Consider the following 4,077-nt stretch of genomic DNA (forward strand, 5'->3'; position numbering starts at 1 on the left):
TTCTTTATTCTTTTTTTAATTTACTTGAATTCTTCTCAATTTACTTAATTCTACCTAATTCTATGTTTTTAAAAATTTATTTAAAATTTTTTATTTAATTAATACCGAAGTCTTTTAACTTCTTGCATTTTTTATTAATTTCATCAAATTCTTCTAAGTTACTTTCAATTCCTCTAAATTCACTCGAATTTTACTGGAATAAATGGCATTTTTTTATTTTTTCAAATTCATTTAAATTCTTTTGAATTAAACTGGAATTGTTTCCAAGTTTTATAAATAATCCTGAATTAATTCCCCTTTGAGCCCCCAAAAAGTACTCTATAAGCGTGAAAAAGAAGTACCCTTTCCTCCCGATATTTTATCGCATACGGACTGTGAGGGCTGCTTGAAGCTTTCAAGAAGATTCCTAACAAGATGAAATCTGTCTGTTCACAGAAAATCGAAACAGTCATCCGGAAGGAAATCGATGATGCCGTAAAGCTTGCGAAGGCTGATAAGGAAATACCTCTGTCCGAACTCACGACAGACGTTTACTCGAAAAATTTGGAATCCGAAGTACGCAATTGTACTCCCTTCAATCCACTCTCTCACTCCACACTGGGAAAAGCCTTCAATCTTTGAGCGAACGAACATATAAATAATTTATTTATAAAAAACCGGGTAAGCTTCGAAATCGGGTAAGCTCCAAAGACTCGAAAATTCAAATATCATGAGGTCGCTAGTTGTATCCGGCGCGGGACGCACATCAAAACGCGGAGGATCGGAAATTGCCTTAATCAATTACTAAAATCCTTTTAAACTTCTATCGATATTCGATAATCAATAACCAATTGCAGAAATCTTATTTCGATCGAGCAATCAAAAGCAAGGAGAATTTATCTTTCTTATTCTGGATTCCTACCTTATCAACATCGAGAATGTTCCGCGGAAAGTGGTTCCTGTCCGTACTAATCTTCCAGAAGTTTCTTGATGCAGCCATAAAATTGTTTATCGTGTCAATTAAGATTTTTTTTCATTAAAATAATGTAATCACATTGAGAAGATTTTTAAAAACTTGGCACGAATCGCTTAAGCTGTGGAATAATCTCGATGCCGGTAAAGTAGAAATCTAGAATTAAAAATCTTCCTGCTCATCTGCTTGGAAGTGTCTGATCGATTGCAAAAAAATAAATTGTTGACAATTAATTTTCAGTTGATTTATACGTAACGAAAGCTTTAAATCGCGACTAGAAGCCCGGATTTTACGAATAGTCGCGCTTTCGTTAATTGGCAAGAGCCTCCGCGCAAATGTATTTAAATTTACAAATAGCCAATTTACCATTAATTTATTGCCCATCGAATTATTGTACCATTTATAAAAGAAGTGATTGTCGAATGCGATTGCTATATTGTAATATATACGATTAAAAAACGAATCCCGCTTTTGATAATGATCGAAAGTAAAAGATGTAAAAGTTGAACATTAACTTTTTTTGAGTTGAGATTACGACTGTTTACGTAAAAAAGATGTTGATATTATAGTTAAAGAAATAAAAACTTCTTGTAGAATCGACAGTTTTTATTAGAGACCCCTAAACAAACCTTTTTTGGAAAATTTGTTCCTAAAAATCAAAAAATTTGTATACAATTCCACTAAAAGTCATATTTTTTCAATGAAAATTAACTAAAAAATAACGTATTTATAATAAAATGAACTAAATATATTAAAAGAGAAATAATACTTTTATGAAATTTAGGTTCTAATATAGTTTTTATTTATTTTTTTTTTCTTAAAAATAGAAATGATAATTTTTAAATCTTTTAAATAGCTGGAAATCTTTTAAATTTCGGGACATCGTTTGGAATATTTCAATTCTTTGAAATATTGTTGAATCTCTTGAGCTATTTGTGAAATATTCGACATTATGTTAATTTTCAAATAATTAAAAAAAGTTGAATATATTTTTTAAAGTTCACAAAATTCAAATTATATATTTAAAAATTTATTTGTATAGTTTCAATTATAATTTATTACTGACAAGTAAAAATGATTTATTCCTATATTTATTCAATTTTATATTAAATAGAAAATTTTTCCAGTGAAATTTTCAACAAAATACAAAAATTTTCTACCAAATAGTTGATTTTTCAACTTATAAAGGACAATCTACGAAAATAAAATCAAATTTCCAACAAAAAAATACAATTTTCAATCACTTGATTAAGATTTCATTTAAAAAAGCTAAATTTTTACACAAATAGTTAAATTTTAAATAAAAAAAGATTTATTTTCTACCGAAAACGCCTAATTTTCAACGAAATACATCAATTTTCACAATAATGGTTAAATTTTTAAACAGAACAAATTGAATTATCTACAAAAAAGTTGAATCTTTAATCCGGAAATATGATTTTTCAACAAAAAAGTTAATTTTCCAGGCAAAATTTACATTTCTCACCCAACAATGAAATTTTTATATAGTTTAATTTTTTATCAAATTTTTGAATTTTGAATCAAAAATGTTAGTTGTCAAACAGGAAAAAAAAATCATTTTCCAGCAAGTAGTTTCATTTTTTACCAACTTGTTGAATTTTCAAGCCAAAAAATTTAATTTCTATTAAAAAATTGAATTTTCAATCCGAAAGTATGAATTTTCAACTGAAATCGTGAATTTTTAAACGAATAATATTTTTGTTAAAAAAATTTAATTCCTAATTAGAACATATTAATTAAGAGTTTTATTTTTAATAAAAAGAATGCATTTTTTACTAATAAGATTAATTTTCTAAAAAAGAAAAATCACTTTGAAGAAAATATATGCATTCTTGACTAAATATTTGAACTTTCACCTAAAAAAATTCCATTTCCAACTAAAAATGGAATAGTTATATTTTTGGTTTAAAACATTATTTCTCCACCAAAAAAGAACAAATTTAAAAAAAAATAGTTAAATTTTCAAATAGAAAATATCAATTTCTAACGAAAAATGAAACAGTTATTGTTTTGGCTAAAAATATTATGTTTCCACCGAAGAACTAATTTTTAACAAAAAATGTGCATTTTTAACAAAAAGTTGAATTTTCAGATAGAAAATGTCAATTTTCAATTTAAAATATCCATTTTCAACGGAAAATGGAATATTTATATTTTTGGCTGTTAATATTATGTCTCCACCGAAGAAGAACTCATTTGTAATAAAATAGTTGAACTTTCAAATAGACAATAATATTTTTAGCCAAAAAAAGAACTATTCCATTTTTTGTTGAAAATGGATATTTTTAATTGAAAATTCAACTATTTTTTAAAAATGTATATATTCTGTTAAAAATTAATTCTACGTTTGTAGAAAAATATTAATTTTTAACGAAAAATGAAACAGTTATTTTTTTGGCTAAATATATTATTTTTACATCGAAGAAAAACCCATTTTTCACCAAAATAGTTGAATTTTCAAATAAAAGGAAATATTTGTAGCCAAAAAAATAAATATTTCATTTTTCCTTAAAAATTGATATTTTTGATTGAAAATTGATGTTTTCTATTGTAAAACTCAACTATTTTGTTAAAAATTAGTTCTTCTTCGGCGGAGAAATAATATTTTTAGCCAAAAAAAGAACTATTTCATTTTTCGTTGAAAATGGATATTTTAAAGTGAAAATTCAACTATTTTGTTAAAAATGCTTATATTTTGTTAGAAAATAGTTCTTCTTTGGTAGAAAAATATCAATTATAATGAAAAATATCAATTTTTAACGAAAAATGAAACAGTTATTTTTTTGGCTAAAAATATTATTTTTACATCGAAGAAAAACCCATTTTTCACCAAAATAGTTGAATTTTCAAATAAAAGAAAATATTTGTAGCCAAACAAATAACTATTTCATTTTTCCTTAAAAATTGATATTTTTGATTGAAAATTGATGTTTTCTATTGTAAAATTCAACTATTTTGTTAAAAATTAGTTCTTCTTCGGTGAACAAATAATATTTTTAGCCAAAAAAGAACTATTTCATTTTTCGTTGAAAATGGATATTTTAAATTGAAAATTCAACTATTTTGTTAAAAATGCTTATATTTTGTTAGAAAATAGTTCTTCT

The 4,077-nt window shown here is 24.9% G+C and overlaps 2 protein-coding genes across 4 annotated transcripts in view; one reads left to right on the top strand and one right to left on the bottom strand.

Annotated features, from left to right (window-relative positions):
- Positions 1-1,167, top strand: part of LOC117181473 (pyruvate dehydrogenase E1 component subunit alpha type I, mitochondrial-like) — a 44,525-nt gene extending 43,358 nt beyond the window's left edge. For both annotated transcript variants that reach the window (XM_033374164.1, XM_033374166.1), the window contains one exon: positions 436-1,167. In XM_033374164.1, coding sequence (XP_033230055.1) covers positions 436-621 — 186 coding nt within the window. In that variant the 3' untranslated portion in view covers positions 622-1,167. The remainder of the gene's footprint in view (positions 1-435) is intronic.
- LOC117181471 (DDB1- and CUL4-associated factor 12) overlaps positions 1-4,077 on the bottom strand; it is a 251,124-nt gene that overhangs the window by 146,138 nt on the left and 100,909 nt on the right. The window lies entirely within an intron of this gene.

The sequence above is a fragment of the Belonocnema kinseyi genome, chromosome 10, assembly GCF_010883055.1.
Source record: "Belonocnema kinseyi isolate 2016_QV_RU_SX_M_011 chromosome 10, B_treatae_v1, whole genome shotgun sequence".
In the NCBI taxonomy this organism is placed as follows: domain Eukaryota; kingdom Metazoa; phylum Arthropoda; class Insecta; order Hymenoptera; family Cynipidae; genus Belonocnema; species Belonocnema kinseyi.